Source organism: Rana temporaria, chromosome 5, assembly GCF_905171775.1.
Source record: "Rana temporaria chromosome 5, aRanTem1.1, whole genome shotgun sequence".
NCBI classification, from domain to species: Eukaryota; Metazoa; Chordata; class Amphibia; order Anura; family Ranidae; genus Rana; species Rana temporaria.
In genome coordinates, this window is record NC_053493.1 from 21,298,335 (window position 1) to 21,322,718 (window position 24,384).

The window sequence follows — 24,384 nt, forward strand, 5'->3', positions numbered from 1 at the left end:
CGGTTCACCGGCGCCATCCTATTAATATGGCCAGTGACTTCTAATTCAGTCATTTACGAAACGATCATTTTCTGCATCTTTTATGCTCAGCGCCGTGTCAGCGACAAACATGTCTTGTGAGAATGAGAGAGAAAATAACCTTTGTGTTAACCGTTTCCAGCACAGCATAACCAAGCTATGATGGTGGCCAGATAGCGTGTAATAATAAGGTGTTCAGTAGCAGAATGAGACGCAAGAGACACTTTGCAGCAGAATTAAGGTAAAGTTTACTGAAGCTTATGATTCAGAACAAAGACTAGGCACAAAAAGCTTGGCTGTTACAATATGGCGAAACGGTTCAATTTGGCACCGGTGCAGTGTTCAGTGGAGGACCGCGAGGATTCGGTGCTGATGAGTCTGGAATTACACTATATTGCAAAAACGATTGGGACGCCTGCCTTTACACACACATGAACTTTAGAGGCATCCCAGTCTTAGGCCTAGATTCACGTACCCCAGCGTAAGTGTGGGCGGGCGTAGCGTACCATATTTACGCTATGCCGCCGCAACTTAGAGAGGCAAGTGCTGTATTCACAAAGCACTTGCGTCCTAAGTTACGGAGGCGTAGCATAAATGTGCCGGCGTAAGCGCGCCTAATTCAAATTGGGAAGAGGTGGGCGTGTTTTATGCAAATAAAGCATGACCCCACGTAAATGAAGTTTTGAACGTACGGCGCATGCGCCGTCCGTGGACGTATCCCAGTGCGCATGCGTCGGATAGAATGCCTAAGATACGATGAACACTGCCTACGACGTGAACGTAACTTACGCACAGCCCTATTCGCGTACGACTTACGCAAACGACGTAAAAAGATACGCTTGTTCCGACGTCCATACTTTGCATGGGCTACGCCACCTAGAGACCTGCTTTATCTTTATGCCGGCGTATGTCTTACGTAAACGGCGTAACTAATTGCGACGGGCGTACGTATGTTCATGAATTGGCGTATCTTGCTCATTTGCATATTTGACGCGGAAAACAACGGAAGCGCCAACTAGCGGCCAGCGTAAATATGCACCCTAAGATACGACGGCGTAGGAGACTTACGCCGCTCGTATCTTAGCCAAATTTAAGCGTATCTGGTTTCGAGAATACGCTTAAATATACGACGCGCAGATTCGGACTTACGACGGCGTATCTACTGATACGCCAACGTAAGTCTCTGAGAATCTGGCCCTTAGTCCGTAGGGTTCAATATTGAGTTGGCCCACCCTTCGCAGCTATAACAGCTTCAACTCTTCTGGGAAGGCTGTCCACAAGGTTTAGGAGTGTGTCTATGGGAATGTTTGACCATTCTTCCAGAAGCGCATTTGTGAGGTCAGGCACTGATGTTGGATGAGAAGACCTGGCTCACAGTCTCCGCTCTAATTCATCCCAAAGGTGTTCTATCGGGTTGAGGTCAGCACTCTGTGTAGGCCAGTGAAGTTCCTTCACCCCAAACTTGCTCATCCACACTGTATTGCCAAATCTCTATTGGGCCACCCCTCCAAATCATTTGGTGGAGGGGGGGGGCTTGACGCGGAATTCGACAGAAACGCCACCTAGCGGCCGGCGGAAAAAATGCACCTAAGATCCGACGGCGTACTAAGACGTATGCCTGTCGGATCGATCCGAGATGCAGTCGTATCTTGTTTTGTAGATACAAAACAAAGATACGACGCGGGAAATTTAAAATTACGCGGCGTATCAATAGATACTCCGGCGTAATTCTTTTGTGGATCTGCCCCTGTGTGTGTATATTGTGTGTCTGTGTGTGTATACTGTGTATGTATACTGTATGTGTGTGTGTGTGTGTATACTGTGTGGCCCCATAATCTATTGCCTAGGGGCCCCATAATCTCCAATTGCCTGGGGGCCCTATAGTCTCCTATTGCCTGGGGGCCCCATAATCTCCTATTGCCTGGGGGCCCCATGAGTTGTCAGTCCGTCCCTGTGTACTCATACTGTCCTCCTTGTTTAGTGCTGCTTCTTAGTACATCAATCGTGGAGGACAGCACTCTGGGGAGAGACATTTCAGAACTCCTCTTGGAATACTTCCTTTTAAACGCAAACGGCAACACCTTCCCAACCATGGTGTGGTAGGCACATAAGTGCTTCATAAGGGGGCAGTTCATCTCCATCATCTCCATAGCCACAACACTTGAGAATGCGCTAGGTGGGTATGCATCTACTACTTCCATGAACATATCAATAAATTGGAATTACAACATAAGGAAAATGTAGCCATTAAAACTCTGAAAGAACTAAAAGAAACAGACTATTAACAGCCATAAACCATAAAATGCAGAGAACAATTTAAACTGAAAACTACTACGAGGAAGGGAATACGTGTGACAGAATATTTTGTCATGTTCATAACCAAAAACGTAAATGTATTTATATCCCAAGCTTTGAACATCTCACAGAGCTCTGTTCAATCCATCATCCGAAATCGGAATAAGGGAAGGGCACAACTGCAAACCTACCATGACATGGCCGTCCACCTAAACTGACCGGGCCGGGCAAGGAGAGCATTTATCAGAGAAGCAGCCAAGAGGCCCATGGTAACTCTGGAGGGGCTGCAGAGATCCACAGCTCAGGTGGGAGAATCTGTCCACAGGACAACTATTAGTCGTGCTCTCCACAAATCTGCCCTTTATGGAAGAGTGACAAGAAGAAAGACATTGGTGATAGAAAGCCATAAAAAGTGCTCTTTGCAGTTTGTGAGAAGCCATGTGGGGGACACAGCAAACATGTGGAAGAAGGTGCTCTGTTCAGATGAGACCAAAATTTTACTTTTTGGCCTAAAAGCAAAACGCTATGTGTGGGGAAAAACTGACACTGCACATCACCCTGAACACCATCCCCACCGTGAAACATGGTGGTGGCAGCTTCATGTTGTGGGGATGCTTTTCTTCAGCAGGGACGGGGAAGCTGATCAGAGTTGATGGGAAGATGGATGGAGTCAAATACAGGGTAATCTTAGAAGAAAACCTGTTAGAGTCTGCAAAAGACTTGAGACTGGGGGGGGGGGGGGGGAGACCCTAAACATACAGCCAGAGCTACAATGGAATGGTTTATATAAAAGCATATTCATGTGTTGAAATGGCCCAGTCACAGTCCAGACCTAAATCCAATTGAGAATCTGTGGCAAGACTTGAAAATTGCTGATCACAGATGCTCTCCATCCAATCTGACAGAGCTTGAGATATTTTACAAAGAAGAATGGGCAGAAATTTCACTTGCTAGATGTGCAAAGCTGGTAGAGACACCCCCAAAAAGACTTACAGCTGTAATTGCAGTGAAAGGCGGTTCTACAAAGTATTGACTCCGGGGGGGGGGGGGGGGGCATACAAATGCACACCACTATTTTTAGATATTTATTTAAAAAAAAAAAAACATTTATCATTTTCCTTCCACTTCACAATTCGGTGTCACTTTGTGTTGGTCTCTCACATAAAATCCCAATAAAATACATTTAGGTTTTTGGTTGTAACATGACAAAATGTGGAGAATTGCAAGGGGTGTGAATACTTTTTCAAGGCACTGTATGTCATATGCAATTTTCCCATCAATTGCTTGAGACTTTATTTTTCAAGTACTTAAGCTTATAGGTTTACAAGGACGAATGCTCAGTTGGAATATTCTTGTCCCTCAGCGAAGGTGAGAACCAATGACCTCTGATAAATTGTATTCCAGATTTCCAATGGGAGGCTTCAAGGATGTCCCCTATCACCGACCATCTCTATTGTATTTTTAGAACCATTTCTACGACTTGTGCAAGTGGATAACAATATCCATGGTGTCACATGAAGTAACCAGGAGAAAAAAAATTGCTGCTTTTGCAGAAGATATGATTTTCTTACTAACTAAACTCAATTATTCCTTTAGGGATGCACCCAGAGCCAGACTTACCATTGGGCTTGACTGGGCTCAAGCCCATGGGCCCCACCCAATAGGGGGCCCCCTTTAAAAAAAAAAAAAAAAAAAACTTTTTTTTTTTTTTTTTTTAGGGGTCCGGAGGTCCCCAGGGGCCCAGAGGCCCCCCGGGCCCCGGACGGCAACCCCCCTTTTTTATTTATTTTTTATTAAAAAAAAAAGTTATTAACCACTTACCCCCCGGACCATATTGCTGCCCAAAGACCAGAGTACTTTTTGCGATTCGGGACTGCGTCGCTTTAACAGACAATTGCGCGGTCGTGCGACGTGGCTCCCAAACAAAATTGGCGTCCTTTTTTTCCCACAAATAGAGCTTTCTTTTGGTGGTATTTGATCACCTCTGTTTTTTTTTATTTTTTGCGCTATAAACAAAAATAGAACGACAATTTTGAAAAAAATGAATATTTTTTACTTTTTGCTGTAATAAATATCCCCCAAAAATATATAAAAAAAAAAATTTTTTCCTCAGTTTAGGCCGATACGTATTCTTCTACATATTTTTCGTAAATAAAATCGCAATAAGCGTTTATTGATTGGTTTGCGCAAAAGTTATAGCGTTTACAAAATAGGGGGTATTTTTATGGCATTTTTATTAATATTTTTTTTACTAGTAATGGCGGCGATCAGCGATTTTTTTTTCGGTATTGCGACATTATGGCGGACACTTCGGACATTTTTGACACATTTTTGGGACCATTGGCATTTTTATAGCGATCAGTGCTATAAAAATGCATTAGATTACTATAAAAATGCCACTGGCAGTGAAGGGGTTAACACTAGGGGGCGGGGAAGGGGTTAAGTATGCCTGGGTGTGTTCTTACTGTGGGGGGGGGGGTGGCCTCACTAGGGGAAACACTGATCTTCTGTTCATACATTGTATGAACAGAAAATCAGCATTTCCCCTGCTGACAGGAACGAGAGCTGTTTGTTTACACACACAGCTCCCGTTCCCCGCTCTGTACCGAGCGATCGCGTGTGCCCGGCGGCGATCGCACCCTAGTGGCGGCTAAAAGGTAGGACGTCCATTTACGTGGTCTCGCCTAGGAGAGCCACCTTGTGGACGTATAATGACGGTGCGGCGACGGCAAGTGGTTAAAGGGCCCAGAGGTCTCCAGGGCCCCTGGATGGCAACCCCCCTTTTTTTATTTTTTTTAATTTAAAAAAAAATGTTTATATATTTTTTATATATATATAAAATTCCAAAATTCCTGATGGCGGCCCTACGCATACCTCCCAACACGCACGGATTCCGCGGGACTTTACCGCACAGACAGCTTCTTCCTGTAGTCCCGCGAAAGGGTTAATTTTCCCGCACTGCAAGAGGAGGCAGCACGGAAGCAGGAGGAACCAGAGCGGTGTGTGGAGGACTGTGGCTGCTGAAGGGAAGAAAGTCGACAGCCGGGCTAATGACAGTCTGTGGTCCCGGCTGTCGGCACATGTGAGAGGCACTCCCCCCCCGCTCAACAACTGCAAAACCCCCCCAGGAGGAACTGGAGAGGTGTGTGGATGTTTGCTTAAGGGAAGAGAGCCGATACATTCCGTGCACAGGTGAGAGGCACCCCCCGCTCAACAAATTTAATGCGCCCCCCCCCCCGCTCAACAACTTCAATTCGCCCCCCCCGCTCAACAATTTTAATGCGCCCCCCCCCTGCTCAACAACTATGATCCCCCCCCTCGCTCAACATCTTCGACCCCCCCCCCAATTCTCGGCTCCAGGGGGCCCCTTCAACACTCAAGCCCAGGGGCCCCCACCACCCTAAGTCCTGCCCTGGATGCACCGATATATCGGAGACCGATACATATCGGCCGAAAATAGCTCTTTTGTGGAAATGCCGAAACAACTAAAAATTTGCCGATAATGACCCACCTCCCCTGCCCGCCCACCAGTGGCGGGCTTGCCAGGGGGAAGAAGTGGATATTTCCCCCCAGGCCGGCTACCTTATATTCAAAACGGCCGCGCTGCCTGTCTGCTATATTTTTTCCTTTAGATCGTAAAAGTCGGCCGCCGATTGGCTGGCTGGCTGCTGCATTGTGGGAGTTCTAGTCTGCACTGCTGCACCGTTCCGTTGGCTTCGTTATGCACATTAATACAAATTTTTACCTGGGGTGCCCAAACTTTAAATCCCCACTGTATTATAGCAGAAAGTAAAAAATATATTTAAAAAAAAAAAATTGTCGGCCTTTTTTTTTTTATTGCGCAAAAAATAAAAACCGCAGAGGTGATCAAATACCATTAAAAGAAAGCTCTATTTGTGGGAAAAAAGGACATCAATTTTGTTTGGGTACAGCATCGCACGACCGCGCAATTGTCAGTTAAAGCGACGCAATGCTTTATCGCAAAAAAAAATAAAATGGCCTGTTCATTAAGGGGGCAAATCCTTCCGGGGCTGAAGTGGTTAAGGCAAAAATTACAGCTCTTATCTATGCAATACAGTATGTCCTGCCGATTTTGTATATCCAGCGCGATTGGATTGCACTGGATATCGCCGCTGTGAAGCTGTGCTTCTCGCGTTTTCCGCTCCCACGAGATGCAACGCATCCATTGGAATGTATTGCGGGTGGCGAGCGGGAGGAGCGATAGAGCTCGGTGCTGGCTACCGCAACGGGGGTCGCGGGGCGGCCAATGTCATGCTGCCTAACCGCGATTATGGTCAATATCAAGGTCAGGTACTGTAAGTGTGTTTTTACACTGAAAGCACCCTGGCGTCTGCAGTAAATTGCCAATATTTTTAGCGGCACTTTGCCGTTGCTTTCCTGCGGGGCGGGAGGAGCGACAGAGCTCGGTGCTGGCTACCGCGACGGGGGTCGCGGGGCGGCCAATGTCATGCTGCCTGACCGCGATTATGTACAATTTCAAGGTCAGGTACTGTAAGTGTGTTTTCACACTAAAAGCACCCTGGCGTCTGCGGTAAAACGCCAATATTTTTAGCGGCACTTTGCCATCGCTTTTCCGCGGGGCGGGAGGAGCGACAGAGCTTGGCGCTGGCTCCTGTGACAGGGGTCGCGGGGTGGCCAATGTCACGCTGCCTGACCGCGATTATGTACAATATCGCGGTCAGGTACTTTAAGGCCTCGTACAGATGACCGGATCTATCCGCTGGGATTGATCCTCGGATCATTTCCAGCAGATAGATCCGGTCGTGTGTACGTCCGAGCGGTCATTTCCCGGCGGATAAAAATCCAGCTGACGGATTCCCAGCGGATAAAAATTTTGTAGCATGCTAAGAAATCTATCCGCTGGAATCCAGTCCAACGGACTGATCCGATCGTCTGTACAGACTCACCGGATCAGTCCGTCCGCTCCCCTCCCTCGCATGCGTCGTAATGATTCGACGCATGCGCGGAAGTATTTACCTTCCAGCGTCGCGCACGTCGCCGCGTCATCGTCGTGGTGACGGCGCCACACGTCACCGCGGATGTATTTCATATGGATTTCGATCTGATGGTGTGTACAGCCATCAGATCCAAATTCGCCAGAGGATTTATCCTCTCGTGTGTATGGGGCCTAAGTGTGTTTTCACACTGAAAGCACCCTGACGTCTGCCGTAAAACGCCAATGTTTTTAGTGGCACTTTACCGTCGCTTTTCGGCCGCTAGCGGGGCGCTTTTAACGGCCCCCTAAAGTGCCACTACAGCAGCGCTTTGCCGTCAGTTCGGCGACGCTGCCCATTGATTTCAATGGGAAGGGGTGCTTTAGGAGTGGTGTATTCACCGCTCCTAAAGCGCTGCAAAGAAGCTGCTGGCAGGACTTTTTTTGACACTCTGCCAGAGCAGCGCCCCAGTGTGAGAGCACTCAAGCTTTCACACTGGGATTGCAGATGAGGCTTCTTTCAGGCGCTTTACAGGCGCTATGTTTAGCGCTAAAGCGCCTGAAAAACGCCTCCAGTGTGAAAGGTGTCTTATCTCTTTGAATGGAGTTCATCTTTAACAACGTAGGGCCCTGTATCACTGTCATGACAGGTTCTCTTTAAGAAGATTTTGCGGCAGGATTCAGCGCTCACGATTCACACGCGTAGAAGTCTGCATTATGCTGTTTGTGCTTTCAGCTTCTTTCTGATAGATTGGATGGCATCTTCCAAAGGACACAAATCTTTTTCATGTGATTTGTTTGCGTGGCTTTAAGTATAGCGTAGCTGTGCTGTAAACACGACCGGCCCCGCAGAGCTTTTAAATGCTGCACATCAAAGCCTTGAATCAAGGAGAATTGCAATCAAGCTTTCAGCCTTGACAAAGGCAGCCGCCATGAACCGAGACTGCTGCTCTCCACGGCTTCTAAATGGATAATGAACTGACGCTTTTCAGCAAGACATTTTGTGCAGTTGGGAACTACGTCTCTCTTAGTACCTAATTTCAGAGGAGTTATTTTTCCCACTTCGCCGGCTGCCCTGAACGCCACGCACTTTACAATGTGCTGTAAATGTTAAAGTGGTTCTAATGGAGGGCAAAAAACAAAGTTGGATTGAATTTTTTTCTTCTTTTAATTTTAAGGCAGGGCAAAAGGGGAAGCTGCCCTGGGCCCTGTCTTTATTGTGGGGCCCAAAGCAGCTTCTCCATACTTGCCAACTATCCCAGTTTAAATTCTCTCATCCCCTGTGGTTTTAGTCCAGGTCTGTGTCCTGATATCTCAGGGTGAAGTTATGTTACTAATGCTGACTAGCTCTGCCCTTTTGTTGTGTACCGATGACTCACCTGCAGACTCTGGGCCAGATTCTCGTAGAATCCGTGGCGGCGTAGCGTAAGCCATTTACACCACGCCGCCGCAATTTACTGAAGCAAGTGCCGTATTCTCAAAGCACTTGCTCCGTAATTTGCGGCGGCGTAGTGTAAATGGCCCGGCGTAAGGCCGCGTAATTCAAAGGGGGCGGCTTGTATTTAAATTAAGCGCGCCCCCGCGCCGATCGAACTGCGCATGCGCCAGCCGTAAAAATAGCCCAGTGCGCATGCTCCAGCTCACGACGGAAAACGTCAATGAAGCCGACGTGAGCGTCATTTACGTAAAGCCCGATTTGCGAACGACTTAGTAAAACGGCGGAAAAAGACGACGCTGTCCCGACGCCATACTTAACATGGCATACGACGGGCCTTCGTAAACTTACCCCTCATATAGCAGGGGTAAGTTTACGCTTACGGAAACGACGTAAACGACGACGAGGCCAGCATGGAATTACATCTAAGATCCGCCGTATCTATGCGTAAATGATTCTAAGAATCACTCGCATAGATACCCGGGCTCAGAAACAGAGATACGACGGTGTATCTGGAGATACACCGTCGTATCTCTTTTGAGAATCTGGCCCTCTGTGTTTACATGTAAATACCAGCACTGATATGTAAATAGTGGCTGCATTCATATGTAAATAGTGGCGGACCGTCAGCATTCTTATGTAAATAGAGGCAGTATTCATATGTAAATAGTGGTGGACCGGCAGCATTCATATGTAAATAGAGGCAGTATTCATATGTATATCATTCCCCCCTGAGGTCATATCCACCATCACCTATACGGAATGCTGCCCACTGGCGAGATAAAAGGGCATGCTGGAAATTGATCACACCCTCCCCTCCCCCCAGCACTGCCACAGAACCCAGGAGTCCTAGGATCCCTAGGAGTTTTCTGTCTTTTAATGGGTCCCCTCACCTCCTCAGTCCATGTTGTATAGGCAGTGAGGAGATGATGTGCTGTAACCTCTAGCAACCAATCAATACACAGTAATGATGAGCAGTAACCTCTAGCAACCAATCAGTGAACAGTATTGATGTACAGTAATCTCTAGCAACCAATCAACAAGCATACATCATGTGCTGTAACCTCTAGCAACTAATCAGTGAGCTGTAATGTGTGATGTAACCTCTAGCAACCAGTCAGTGAGTGGTAATGATACACTGTAACCTCTAGCAACCAGTCAGTGAGTGGTAATGATACACTGTAACCTCTAGCAACCAGTCAGTGAGTGGTAATGATACACTGTAGCCTCTGGCAACCAATCACAATTGCTTCCTGATCTTATTCAGTAAACGGATTTTGCATCTAGCTGCTATTCATTGTATGACTCAAAGCAGATGGAGAGCGAAACTGCATGGGGTGTGGGGGGGGGGGGGGGTAGGGTGACCACATTTCCAAACTGCCATTCAGGGACACCCTCCCTCTCTCACCTTCCCCAAAAAAAGTTGAGGGGGGACGGGGAAAACGTAGTCTCTGAGTTGATGGAGAATTTGGCGGCGGGTTATTTGTCGGGTGAATGTGCCACTTGCCACCAGATGCAGTGCCGCTTGCCACCCATACCCCGCCACCAGATGCAGTGCCGCTTGCCACCCATAGCCTGCCACCAGATGCAGTGCCGCTTGCCACCCATACCCCGCCACCAGATGCAGTGCCGCTTGCCACCCATAGCCTGCCACCAGATGCAGTGCCGCTTGCCACCCATACCCCGCCACCAGATGCAGTGCCGCTTGCCACCCATAGCCTGCCACCAGATGCAGTGCCGCTTGCCACCCATAGCCTGCCACCAGATGCAGTGCTGCTGAGCCACATGCGTAGAAGGAAAGGAGAGGCGTTACTATCTGGAGAGTGAAGATCACACCAGTCCCTGCTGCTTGCCGCTTGGTGCCGGAGAAGGAGGAGGTGCCGGGGCGGGTGGGGACAGCAGTGCTGCACTAGGCGCAGGCCTCGCTCCCAGCCTCACTGTCTGAGAGTAAATTTTCACTGGTTGCAAGATTCCAGGCAGCACCGGCCCTAGCAACCAGTTCCGGAAATGTAGTTATTAGTAGGGGGGTGGCTGTGTCCTCTATTTCATTCAGGGACATTATATTGTCCCTGAATGAAGGTGCACGGGACCCAGGACAGACATGTCAATTGCGGGACAGTCCCGGGCAATACAGGACACGTGGGCACCCTAGGGGGGGGGGGGGGGGCAAGATTTGTTTTGCCCAGGATCCAATCAATATTAAAGACGGCCCTGAAGAGATCGATGAACGGCAGAGTGTAGTGAAGGAAGGAGTCACAGGCAATCAGAGAGGTGAGTATTACACCCCTTCTATTGCAGATACCTCTTTTTGATTGTTATATCCTGTCAAGGTTGCTTTAATAACATAAGAAATCTCTCTTAAAAAATCAAAAAATGTTTTTGGAACAACGCGCGCCCCGTCCTTCTGATGCAACCCAAAAACACTGGAACAATTTTGTGTAGTCAGGCGGTAAAAAGACGATTCCTCATTGGTCTCCGCAGGCTTCCCTTATTGTTCTTTTTCTGATATTAAGTAAAGGTTTATGGTTCTTTTCAGCGGCTTGACGTATGAGAACTTTATATAATAGGGGCTTTTATAATCTCACAGAGTTGTGGGAGGTTTTCCTGCTGTGTGACTTAATAGCAATAAGAGGGTGTAATGCAAAAAGAAATCTATTCCTTCTCCATCATGGTATTATTGGAGAGATTTGAATGTATTCCCTTTTATTTTTTTGCAAATGCTCGCTCATATTATCAGGAGTATTCAAATAATATCACTGGTACTTATCCCTTAAAAGAATTTGAAGATTATAGTACAAAAAAGGGATAAGAGGAAAAGCTGTAAGTAATGTGATGGCGCGCGCGCGTGCGTAATAGCGGTGGTCAGCTTGCAGAGGGCAGCCCCTAACATATTGAGATGATATTAGGAACTAGCTTTCGAGCTTTTTGGATGTATTACATCGAGTAACTTCGTCCATTTAAAATAAATGCCCTAAAATGTTAATGCTGAATTTTTGGGAAATTGGGAGTAAACCCATTGACAGTACGGCTAATCTAATTTCCCCATGTTGAGTTACACTATTTAACCCCCCCCCCCCCCCCCAACACACACATTGGTGAAATTGACCGCCCCCCGCCCCATCAGGAGTATGTAATATCATACCTCCCAACGTTCTGAGATGGGAATGAGGGACACCTATCAGCAAAAGTATGCAGGCATAGGACACACCCCTTGTCACGCCCCCCTTAAAGGAGAATTGTATAAGAAAATACGATTGGTTAAACCCACAAGTGCTTTTTTTTTACCACTACTATTCCTTTATATTGGCTTCTGTCATTTACAAATGCAGCAATTTAGAATTCGGGTGAAATGTTTAGCACTGGGAAACACTTTTTGATAGATAAAAAGTGCATTTTATATACAACTATATATATCAGACCAAAATGAGGGACAAATTAGGAAAATGAGGGACAGAGGGACAAATCAGGGACAGTCCCTGGAAATCAGGGACAGTTGGGAGGTATGTGTAATACTCCTGTTCCATGGCAGCTGCTAGTGTCATTCCAGCCCCCTGATTTAGGTTGAGCTGCACTTGCAGTGGTGTAGACCATGGATGTTCAAACTGTGGCCCTTCAGCTGTTGCGGATCTAAAAGTCCCAACATGTCTCTACCTTTGGGAGTCATGCTTGTAACTGTCAGTCTTGCAATGCCTCATGGGACTTGTAGTTCCGCAACAGCTGGAGGGCCATAGGTAGAGCACCCATGATATAGACCAGGGGTAGGTAACCTGGGGCACTCCAGCTGTTGCAGAACGACATGTCCCATCATGCCTCTGGGAGTAATTGTAAATGCCAGCCTTGCAATGCCTCATGGGAAATGTAGTTCCACAACAGCTGGAGGGCCCCAGGTTGCCTACTCCTGGTGTAGACACAGTCACTAGGTGGAGAACAAACCTGATTCAAGCCAGCCAAGCCCTTTGTGTCATCCTCGTGATAGTGTTTGCTTTAAGCTTTCTGTTTGTCTGCCTTGTACCCAAGCTGTAGCCTTTACCGGTGCTCAATCCCTGCCCTACTAGCTAGTTTAGATTCCTTGTTATCTCTGATTGGACTTTAGACTACTCTATAAACTCTACCTGCCTTACAGATTTGACCCTAACTACTCTCTAAACCAATGGTTCTCAAGTCCTGTCCTCAGGTCCCACTTACAGGCCAGGTTTTCAACCACTGGCAGCTGGTGCTCAATATTTTTAGGGGTGGCAAACAAACCTGCCCCCTCTCTTGCACAGCCACCGACCCCCCCCCCCCTCCCAACGCGGGAGATGGATGGGAAGGCGGCGATCAGTCTGGCCTTACCTTAGAAGAATGCTCCTCGCTCCAGGCCGAACAGACGGTGCTTCTCCTGAACAGGAAGTGGGTCCCGAGACCCGATGGGCCAGGAGTCCTAGGACTCCCTGGCCAATTGGGTCTAAGGACCGCTTCCTGATTGGTCTGGAGGAGAAGCAGGAAGACATTAGCAAATATTAATTTGCTAATGTCACACAACTGGGTGGGCTTAGGGTGCAGTGCTCTGCGCCCCAAGCCCACCTTTTTTTAAGCTTATTAGAGCCTCAGGCTCTAATCAAGTGCTTAAAAAAACATTGAAATCCATGCATGTACATTAGGGGCCGAGCGCATGGATTAGGGGGTCTAATCAGCCAATCGACATGTGAGTTACCTTTTGCGAACGTCACAGGGAGAGCAATAATTCTAGCACTAGACCTCCTCTGTAACTCTAACCTGGTATCCGTAAAAAAAAAATTTAAAGCGTCGCCTATGGAGATTTTTAGGTACCATAGTTTTTCACCATTCCACGAGTGCGTGCAATTATAAAGCGTACAGTAACATGTTTGGTATCTATTTGCTCGGCGTAACATCTTTCACATTATACAAAAAAATTGGGCTAATTTTACCTTTTAATTTTTTTTAGAATTCATGAAAGTAAATTTTTTCCCAAAAAGTTGTGTTTAAAACACCACTGCACAAATACCGTGCGACATAAAATGTTGCAACAATCGCTATTTTATTCTCTAGATTCTCTGATAAAAAAATATATATAATGTTTGGGGGTTCTAAGTAATTTTCTAGCAAAAAATATACGGATTTTAACTTGTAAACACCAAATGTCAGAAATAGGCTTAGTTATTAAAGGGTTAAGGGGCTAATGGGTATATGGATAACATGCGTGGAAACAATAGAGTGAATTACTATCTGTAGCGCTCACCCCCGAAGGAGCCGCTGATTAGTTTTGGGACCGGCTTTCTAAGTTACCTTTTTGACTTGGTCTAGAGGTGACTTCTGTGAGTGTAAGTAAAGAGCAAGTGTCCAGACACCAATTCAGTTTTAAATGCTTTATTCCAAGGCCCAACCTGGCCAACATCAACATGACACACGACAGAGAAGGTTGATGAGCGTAGAGGAACTTTTAGTATCAGGCCTTGGATATTCAAAGAGAGCAAGCCTGCTCTCAGCAATGGTGTAGCTCAATTAGTCGCCACCCCAATCAGGGTGGGTAAAGTGCCCCCGGACAGGCAGTTATCTCAGGCCTGGCAGCCGGAGCGTCACTTGCGGATCACTGGGAGGAAACAGACCTCTGCCACAGGCCTGGCTCAAGGCCTCTGCCACAGGCTGGACAATTTAGGATTTGTGATAAAACAGTTTGAGCAAATCCTCCCAGTCAGTTCAATCAATGTCACCCACTGACAGCTTGAGCATACCTGTCATACGGTGTGGTGACCAGATCCCCGATGGTTCGTCTGAGCCTCCTGGACAACCTCTAGTTCTAGGTTCTCCCGGGCCAATCCCCCATCGCACAGCTCCGAGCCTAGGATCCTCTCAGCAGAAGGCAGGGACCCAGCAAGTCGCTGGGGCCCCTTTCTATAGTAGGAAAAGGCTCTGCATGGTACACGGCCTCGGCAAGGCAGGACACGGTGGCGGGGCCCATGGATGCGAGTACCCTGAAGGTGGGTACCACACCTGGAACTCGGGCCCCGCAAGCAGAACCCGCCAAAAACGGCTGCCCCAGATATACCCCCCCCCCCAGCATGCCCAACGAGGGAAAACCTCCTCTGATTGGCTGCTGGGAGCAGGTGGGTCTGCCAGAATCCCTCTAGCGCCAACTGCGGCCCAGGGGTGTCGACGTACCCCTGGAGCGCAGACTGACCTACAGGACAAATTCTGTAATTGACAGCAGCTTGAATTTCCATAATTTGTGAATGGGAGTAAAACTAAGCCTCCCATTCCCCACTAACTTTTGTGTAGCGCCCGTACGGGGAGTAGGGGGGCGCTACATATCAAAATGGACAAATAAAGGTCACTAAATGTACACATAATACTTAAAAATATGGTCTAGAGAGGAAATATGACTTTTTTTTTGGCCATGAACCACGGATCTGTAATTTTGTATCCGGTGACGGAGAGAGGGATGTGTTTTGATTGATGCTTTCCATCAGTAAACATCTGGGGGTTTAATACTTGCTGGATTAAAGATTTATATTTTAAGTCCGTATACGCGAGCGAGCTTATCCTTTTATTTCTTTGCATGCATTAAAAATTGAGTTCCACTTTATGAAATAGTTTAAAGTGGTGGGATTGTGGAACTAAGCCATGTCAGATCTGTATCAGCAAATGGATGACTTTGCCTTCACAGCCGGCTGATCTAAGAAAATCTCTTGATGGGTTTTCATTGTTTGGCTCTTATTGGGTATGAAAGCTGATATGAAGAGGCACCAAACCTGAAACACAAAGATGACATTTGCATATGTTTATGCCAGACTCTCAGCATCTTGTTTGATCTTCAGATAGTGAAGATAAGGTGGTGATGCCGGAGAAATATTCCTTCCTGTGCTCATACAATTCCGATCATGTTCATAACTGTACAGAGTAACAAGTATTAGGCTATAGCTTAAAGGATATCTAGATATCAAGAGCAAAAATGTAATATTTTGCAGCTTAGCAGTTCTTAGATTCAGAGTCTACATTTGTTTTTAGTTTCAAGCTAAGGAGAGTACAGCAAATAGCCAAGTACAGAAAAATAACCTCCAGACATATCATGGAAAGCACCGCTCTATAGCCACTATCTGATTATCCCGCTCAGATTACTGCTACCAGGTGCCAATCCTCCAGCAGAGCACATCTAGCCAAGTAACTGAACTACATGTCAGGACATGGTTCACCTGCTGAGGCACTATGGTTCCCTGGGCGGAGGGTTTTAGTTCCAGTATCCACCAGCAGGTGTCTCCTAGTAGCCAGCAGTTTCTAGTAATCAGTCTCCACCTGATGCTGGTTGCTGGGTGGGTATTTAGTCTCTCCTCTGTTATGATGCTTGTTGCTGAGAGGGTATTTAGTCTCTCCTCTGATATAATGCTTGTTACTGGGAGGGTATTTAGTCTCTCCTCTGTTATGATGCTTGTTGCTGAGAGGGTATTTAGTGTCTCCTCTGCTATGATGCTTGTTGCTGGGAGGGTATTTGGTCTCTCCTCTGTTATGATGCTTGTTGCTGAGAGGGTATTTAGTCTCTCCTCTGCTATGATGCTTGTTGCTGAGAGGGTATTTAGTGTCTCCTCTGCTATGATGCTTGTTGCTGGGAGGGTATTTGGTCTCTCCTCTGTTATGATGCTTGTTGCTGAGAGGGTATTTAGTCTCTCCTCTGCTATGATGCTTGTTGCTGAGAGGGTATTTAGTGTCTCCTCTGCTATGATGCTTGTTGCTGGGAGGGTATTTGGTCTCTCCTCTGTTATGATGCTTGTTGTTGAGAGGGTATTTAGTCTCTCCTCTGCTAAAACACTTTGCGTCAGTGCTAAGTCAGATGCTGCTTTCCATTTCTCTTGTTCCTGATCTTGCTCTTGCCATGCATCCTGTACCATGCACCCTGCTGCCTTATACCCTATATTTGCTCCCTTTGTTCCTGATCCCAGTCCTGTTTTGGCCCCTTCCTTGGTCAGAGACAACGGACGCCTTTTTTTTCCAAGAATCAACTACACTTTGGGTAAAATAATGCATTTTAAGTTTAGTTTTGAACTTTCCTCCTGCTAGTTTGAGGTGTTGTCCCCATGTTCTTGAGCTTAGCTTCATATCGAAAAATGATGCTCCATTATTGGTGTCAGTGGGAGGAATAGTGCCCCATCTTTGGTGTCAGTGAGATAAATAGTGCCCATTGTTGATGACAGTGGGAGGAATAGTGCCACATAATTGGTATTAATGAAGGAATAGTGCCCATAGTTGGAATCAGGGGGAAGAATAGTGCCATATTGTTGGTGCCAGTGAGAGAAATAGTGCCCATTGTTGATGTCAGTGAGAGGAATAGTGCCCTATTGTTGGTGTCAGTGGGAAGAATAATGCCCTATCATTGGTATTAGTGGGAGGAATAGTGGTTCATCCTTGGTATTAGAGGGAGGAATAGTGACCCATTATTGGTGTCAGTGGGAAGAATAGGGGTCCATCATTGGTATTAGAGGGAGGAATAGTGGTCCATCATTGGTATTAGGGGGAGGAATAGTGACCCATCATTGGTGTCAGTGGGAAGAATAGTGGTCCATCATTGGTATTAGAGGAAGGAATAGTGATCCATCATTGGTATTAGTGGGAGGAATAGTGACCCATCAGTGGTGTCACTTGGAAGAATAGTGGTCCAACATTGGTATTAGTGGGAGGAATAGTGACCCATCACTGGTGTCAGTGGGAAGAATAGTTGTACATTATTGGTATTAGAGGAGGAATCGTGACCCATCATTGGTGTCACTGGGAAGAAAAGTGGTCCACTATTGGTATTAGTGGGAGGAAAAGAGACCCATCATTGGTTTCAGTGGAAAGAATAGTGGTCCACCATTGGTATAAGAGGGAGAAATAGTGTCCCACTATTGGTATCACTGGGAGGAATAGTGCCCCATTGCTGGTGTCAGTGGGAGGAATTGTGGTTTCTCATTGGTGTCATTGGGAGGAATATTGCCCTATCATTGGTGTCAGTGTTAGGAACTCAAGGGCCAGATAAAGGTAAACAAAGGGCCACATCCAGCCCACCAGCCACAGTTTGGAGGCCACTGGATTTGATAATACTCGTGCTGGTCTAAATACAAAATACCAAAAGCTGATTGGAAAACAGTTTTTACACCATTTGTTTTTCTGAATAAATCTGAACACATGTATACAAGCTACACAATGTTATTTTTTTTTTCTTATATAAAAACATAACGTTTTTGGCTTCATGCAATATTCAGATGCACTGGAATATCTAAATAGTGTCCCAGGGACATAGAAATTCAGCAGCATTGGTGATCCTCGCATGTGGACTGATTGCAGGCCGACAGGGAAAGTAGCACTTGAAATGGAATGCGGCATGACACATTTTACAAGCAGAAAACACACAGAATATTTATGATTGCTCGTGGCCTTCTGCGTCAGAACGCCTGGCTTCGGCTTCCAGTGGAAACACGCTTCGAGACGCAGCGCCTGTTTGTGGTTGGCTGATATACATAACCTCACAGATAGTTTAAATTGCGGGCCTGACATAAAGCCGACCTTTCAGTAAACAGACATTCTGCATGAATAAATAATTTCCTGACACGCTACAATATACTGCAATTGTATCATTTCTTTGTAATCATTTTTTTCTTTTCATCATTAAAGTGATTCTGAAGGTTCTAATTTGCTTTCCACAGAGCAGCCCCGATCCTCTTCTTTTTGGGTCCGCCGACAGTCCTTGGTCGTTCCCCTCCGAGTGCCCCCATTAGCAAGATAGGGGCACATGGCAGGCTCTTTCCCGAGCTGGACATGGATACACACAGAGCATGGCTCGTTTCCGCTCTTGCTCTCTCCTCATTGGCTCACTGGCTGTGACTGAACGCAGCAGGAACCAATGGCTTCCGCTGGTGTGTGAGCCAATGATGAAAGAGAGACTAGGGTTGCCACCTGTTCTTCAAGTCAACCCCGAACACTTTAGCGGCGCACAGCATTTTTTTTTTATAGTATAAACTATACATATATTTTGCAATTAAATAACATTTCTAATCATATAAATAAGTTAATAACAAGAGTCCCCCTTTACAACAGAGTTCCCCTTTTACATCTGAACTTGCAGAGTTCCCTTGCACTGTAAGGGGGGACTCTGATGTGAGGCAGAACTCTGGGAACCCAGAATTAAGGAGGAACACTGAGAACTCTGATGTACAGAGAAGACTCTGATATAAGGGGAAACACTGTGGCCTCTGGTCTAAAGGGTAACTCTTATGTAAGGGGTGCTCTGAGAACCCTGTTTTTCTTTAGTGTACCAGGAATTGGAGTGTATTGGAATGTGGGCAGACACAGAGGGGTAGGGGTGTTTTGGGGGGGATTGTTAGTGCTGGCTTTGGGCAGTGTGAAAGAGTGTAACAGACACTCTCAGCTTAGACAATTAACTGCAACCAGAAACCTGATGGGAAGCCATAGTCCAGTCTAAATAATGTGTCTGGGATTCAGGCAGTCTGAAACCCGGACGCCTGATTCCAAACCTGAACTGTCCGGGTAAATCCTGGACAATCGGCAACCCTAAGAGAGACCCTGAAGATCCGCTGCTCTCATGCACATCGCTGGATGCAGATGGGGCTCAGGTAAGTATAACGGGGCTGGAGAGGGGGGGAAAGCTGCACCCAGAATTTTTTTGTTTTGTTTTGTTTTTTTACCATAGAATGCATTAAAGTGGTTCTAAAGTTAGAAGTTTTTTTTTTTATCTTAATGCATTCTATGTATTAAGATTTAAAAAAAACTTCAGTGTGCAGCAGCCCCCCTCAGCCCCCCTAATACTCATCTGAGATCCCGATCCAGCGATGTGCATGAGAGCAGAGGCTGCCCTCTCCATCCTGATTGGCTGAGACAGCAGCAAAGAGCCATTGGCTCCCGCTAACGTCAATCAAAGTCAGCGGGCATTCAGTATCACTTTAACCACTTAACCCCCGGACCATATTGCTGGTCAAAGACCAGAGTACTTTTTGCGATTCGGGACTACGTCGCTTTAACTGACAATTGCGCGGTCGTGCGACGTGGCTCCCAAACAAAATTGGCGTCCTTTTTTTCCCACAAATAGAGATTTCTTTTGGTGGTATTTGATCACCTCTGCGGTTTTTTAGTTTTTGTGCTATAAACAAAAATAGAGTGCCAATTTTGAAAAAAATATATATTTTTTACTTTTTGCTGTAATAAATATCCCCCAAAAATATATAAAACAACAATTTTTTTCCTCAGTTTAGGCCGATACGTATTCTTCTACATATTTTTCGTAAAAAAAAATCGCAATAAGGGTTTATTGATTGGTTTGCGCAAAAGTTATAGCGTTTACAAAATAGGGGGTATTTTTATGGCATTTTTATTAATATATTTTTTTTACTAGTAATGGCAGCGATCAGCGATTTTTTTTTCGGTACTGCGACATTATGGCAGACACTTCGGACACTTTTAACACATTTTTGGGACCATTGACATTTTTATAGCGATCAGTGCTATAAAAATGCATTGGATTACTATAAAAATGCCACTGGCAGTGAAGGGGTTAACATATAGGGGGCGGGGAAGGGGTTAAGTATGTCTCTGGGTGTGTTCTTACTGTGGGGGGGTGGCCTCACTAGGGGAAATGACAGATCTTCTGTTCATACATTGTATGAACAGAGGATTAGCATTTCTCCCCCTGACAGGACCAGGAGTTGTGTGTTTACACACACAGCTCCCGGTCCCCGCTCTGTAACGAGTGATCGCGTGTGCCCCGCAGCGATCGCGCCCACCGGGCACGGGCACGGGAGTCGGGGGCGAGCGTTGCCTGCGAGAGAGCCGATGTAGAGCTACAGCCTCTCGCGCAGGAGAGCCAACCTGCCTCCGTAGAATGACGGCGGCAGGTCGGCAAGTAGTTAAGGTAAAAAATCTTCTGCCTTTAGAACCACTTTACCAATTCCAGCCAGTTCTGGCATTACTCTCCTACATCATATAAAATAAAAATCATATAGCAAAACCAAACCTTCCTACATAGGTTTTATATGTATATCTGCTGTCTTCACATTAAAAAAACTGTTTAGAAAGTTCAGATTTTGTTAGGAGATTTTCTCTTCCTAGAAAACACAGAGTGTGATGTCTGGGCATACAGCCAAGATAGCTAAAATTGCTAATTGAAGAAAAGGCACACACCCCCTCTCATCATAGGCAGATACCCTCAGAGGTGTTTTGTAATAGGACCTGCTCTCTGCTAATCTATTTGAGCAACCTCCCCAGACAAAAGATTCAGGCTGCTTTTGTCTAAAAAGTCTGAGAATTTGTCAGGAGTTATCAGGCTTATAACAGAGGAACGCTCAGGAGAGAGCTATGAGACTTACCGGTAGCTCATTGAAAAGAGATAATGAAATACTGCAGATATATGTGCCCAGCTCAAATTTCATGAATCAGGTTTACATCCACATTAACTTTCAAATTAGGCTATATAATTTATTTATATATATATATATATATATATATATATATATATATATATATATATATATATATATATATATATATATATATATATGTTTGTTATTATAAGAAGACACACATGAGGAGTATTTATAAATTATATATATATATAACTATAAATACACCTCATACGTGTCTTCTTATAATAACAAACTTTTTTTTTTTCTAGTTCTCAACCTAAAATTGAAAGCCATTGGTTCCAGTACTAGAAAATAATTTTTAGATATATAAATATATACACACACATACACACACACACACACACATATATATATATATATATATATATATATATATATATATATATATATATATAAATAAATAGATAAAAAAAATCTATTGTATATATTTTTTAAATGTCTTCTTATAATTATAAAACAAATATATATATTATATATATTTATTATTATAAGAAGACACGTTTAAAAAAAATATTTACAATAGATTTTTTATCTATTTATTAAATATATATATATATATATATATATATATATATATATATATATATATATATATATATATATATATATATATATATATATATTTATATATTTATATATTATATATAAAATAAATAGATAAAAAAATCTATTGTATATATTTTTTTTAAATGTGTCTTCTTATAGATATATATAGATAAAAAAAATCTATTGTATACATGTTTTTAAATGTGTCTTCTTCTTCTTATTATTATTATTATAAGAAGACACATTTAAAAAAAAATATATACAATAGATTTTTTTATCTATTTATTTTATATATATATATGTATATGTATATATATATATATATATATATATATATATATATATATATATATATATATATATATATATATATATATATATATATAATAAATAGATAAAACAAATCTATTGTATATATTTTTTTAAATGTGTCTTCTTCTTATAATAATAATAAAAAATTATATATATATATATATATATATATATATATATATATATATATATATATATATATATATATATATATATATATATATAATAAATAGATAAAAAAACAATATCTATTTCCTATAATGATGAGGAAACTGTGGTTGGCGTCCATAGTCTTTGCTATGGATACTGTTCTGTATTTAATCTAAATTGAAATACGTTGGTCATTAAATATTGTCTTCTTAGAAAAAAATATTTTTTTATGATTAGTGGGATTTGCTGAGTCCTCTCATAGCAGCCCCCCCCCCCCCAGGGGGGAATATGACTGGACAGATAACACAGATAAAAAATCCTCCAATATTTAATTGTATTTCTTTGTCTTTTCAGAGTTTTAAACGCACAATGACTTCATAGAGGATTTCATCGCTATAATTATCCCTTCACCGCGGACTGAAGACTCTCGGGGGGGATTGGGAGAAAATTATATCAATTATTGCTTCCTTCCGACTGTCACACTCATCCGCTCGGCAGCCTGGAGCCTGTATGACCATAATGACGAACCAGGAAAAGTGGGTCAATCTCAGCCCTGCAGAATTCGCTCAACTTCAAAAGTATGCAGAATGTAAGTATCGTTGGCTTTTGAATATTTTAATCTTCACACTTAATTTCCAAGGAGCAGCGGGGGGAGGGGGGGGGGCATCGGCAAACATCTGTAGAAAGTGAAGTGGCACCTCCGGGGTTATTCATGGAATCTTTAGACTTCTATCCTTATCTGGTATTCGAAGAGTTGGTTCCAATTCCCCCCCCCCGCATCTCCTCCCGAGTCCCGGCGGTCGCTTCTCCTCCCAGCCAATCAGGACGTAGGACTCACAGCCAAACAGGTCTTAGGGCTCCCGGCCAATCAGGTCTTAGGACCCGCTTCCTGAATGCCCGAGAAGAGAAACAGGAAGACATTAGCGAATATTAGACATGTGCAAAACGAAAACATTTGTTTTGTTTCGATTCGTTATTTACATAAATTAGTTTAGTTAAATTTGTTTCATTCGTTTAATTTGTTTTCGGAATTTGCTTCATTTATTCGTTTTCAAATCGATTCGAATTTTTCAAATTCGGATCGATTCGAAAAGTTTTCGAATCAATTTGGAAAAGTTTTTGAATTCAAATAGTTTTCCAATTTCCAAAGAGAATAAAATAGAATAGAAAATAAAGGAATAGAATAGAAAAATAATTATTCTATTCCTTTATTTTCTATTCTATTTTATTCTCTTTGGAAATTGGAAAACTATTCGAATTCAAAAACATTTCAAATAATTTTCAAATTTGAATTAGAAAACTTTTTGAATTTGAATAGTTTTTCAATTTCCAAAGAGAATAAAATAGAATAGAAAATAAGGAATATAATATAATTTTTTTCTATTCTATTCCTTTATTTTCTATTCTATTTTATTCTCTTTTCGGATTCTAAAAGTTTTCTAATTCAAATTTGAAAATTATTCGAATTTGAAAAGTTTTTGAATTCGAATAGTTTTCCAATTTCCAAAGAACATGAAATAGAATAGAAAATAAAGGAATAGAATAAAATGTATTTTTATTTTTTTATTTAAATTTGAAAATTAGGAGCAAATTCAGAAGTGGGGGGGGGGCCTTTACAAAAAAAATGAAGAAATGAAGAAAAATATATATAAAAAAAGGGGGGTAGCCATCCGGGGCCCTGGGGACCTCAGAGCCCTTTAATAAATAAAAAAAATATATATATATTTTTTTTAAAAAGGGCAACCCTTCTTTTTAAAAAAGGGCCCTGGGGACCTCTAACAATATATATATAAATGTAGGTAGGTATATATATATATATATATATATATATATATATATATATATATATATATATATATATTATATATTATATATAAAAAGAAATTACAAAAAAAGGGGGGTTGCCATATGGGGCCCTGGGGGGCTCCGGGCCCCTGGGGACCTCCGGACCCTAAAAAAAAGGGGGTTGCCATCCGGGCCCCTTACAGGTGTACTGCCTGTACCCCCCTGATGTAGGCCCTGGAGACATCTGTGGAGACCTTCCCAGAAGAGATGAAGCTGTTATAGCTGCAAAGGGCGGGCCAACTCAATATTGAACCCTACGGACTAAGACTGGGATGCCATTAAAGTTCATGTGCGTGTAAAGGCAGACGTCACAATACTTTTGGTAATATAGTTTATAATCAGCAATGTCGGAGATCACAATTTTCTATTGCTGAAACGGGGAAGACTTTTATGACAGAATTAATGATATAGAAGTCATCATTTGAACG

At 43.7% G+C, this 24,384-nt stretch overlaps 1 protein-coding gene across 1 annotated transcript in view; it reads left to right on the plus strand.

Moving 5' to 3' along the window:
* DGKB (diacylglycerol kinase beta) overlaps nt 1-24,384 on the plus strand; it is a 664,259-nt gene that overhangs the window by 125,303 nt on the left and 514,572 nt on the right. Inside the window, exon 3 of the mRNA XM_040352255.1 lies at nt 22,466-22,700. Within this exon, the coding sequence (XP_040208189.1) occupies nt 22,622-22,700 (79 nt within the window). The 5' untranslated portion in view covers nt 22,466-22,621. The remainder of the gene's footprint in view (nt 1-22,465; nt 22,701-24,384) is intronic.